At 71.0% G+C, this 661-nt stretch overlaps 1 protein-coding gene across 1 annotated transcript in view; it reads right to left on the reverse strand.

Annotated features, from left to right (window-relative positions):
* Window positions 1–659, reverse strand: part of Tco025E_05427 (uncharacterized protein) — a gene marked incomplete at both ends in the record, with an annotated part of 711 nt that extends 52 nt beyond the window's left edge. Inside the window, one exon of the mRNA XM_029372326.1 lies at window positions 1–659. This exon is cut by the window's left edge and continues 52 nt beyond it. Coding sequence (XP_029227591.1) covers window positions 1–659 — 659 coding nt within the window.
* Between the last annotated feature and the right edge of the window lie 2 nt (window positions 660–661).

Consider the following 661-nt stretch of genomic DNA (forward strand, 5'->3'; position numbering starts at 1 on the left):
TTCAGCTCCTCCTCAGTTGCACGCAGCCGCTGCTGCACGTTGTCGCGCTCCGCCTCCGCCTTCTGCTTGGCCGCGGAGACCGCCTCGTACTCCTCTGCCGTCACGGTGTAGAGCGGGGGCGCCGCACTGTGCGCGGACAACTGCCGGGACCGCGTGGGGCTCGTCGCCGCCGCCGCCGCCTTGGTTGCCGCGGGCAGCCCAGCAATTTGGGCGCGTCGTGCCTCAGCCTGCTGCCGGAGAGAGTTCAGCTCCTCCTCAGTTGCACGCAGCCGCTGCTGCACGTTGTCGCGCTCCGCCTCCGCCTTCTGCTTGGCCGCGGAGACCGCCTCGTACTCCTCTGCCGTCACGGTGTAGAGCGGGGGCGCCGCACTGTGCGCGGACAACTGCCGGGACCGCGTGGGGCTCGTCGCCGCCGCCGCCGCCTTGGTTGCCGCGGGCAGCCCAGCAATTTGGGCGCGTCGTGCCTCAGCCTGCTGCCGGAGAGAGTTCAGCTCCTCCTCAGTTGCACGCAGCCGCTGCTGCACGTTGTCGCGCTCCGCCTCCGCCTTCTGCTTGGCCGCGGAGACCGCCTCGTACTCCTCTGCCGTCACGGTGTAGAGCGGGGGCGCCGCACTGTGCGCGGACAAACTGCCGGGACCGCGTGGGGCTTGTCGTCGTCGTC

Source organism: Trypanosoma conorhini (assembly GCF_003719485.1).
Source record: "Trypanosoma conorhini strain 025E chromosome Unknown Tco_14.4_contig_00316, whole genome shotgun sequence".
Lineage (NCBI taxonomy): Eukaryota > Euglenozoa > Kinetoplastea > Trypanosomatida > Trypanosomatidae > Trypanosoma > Trypanosoma conorhini.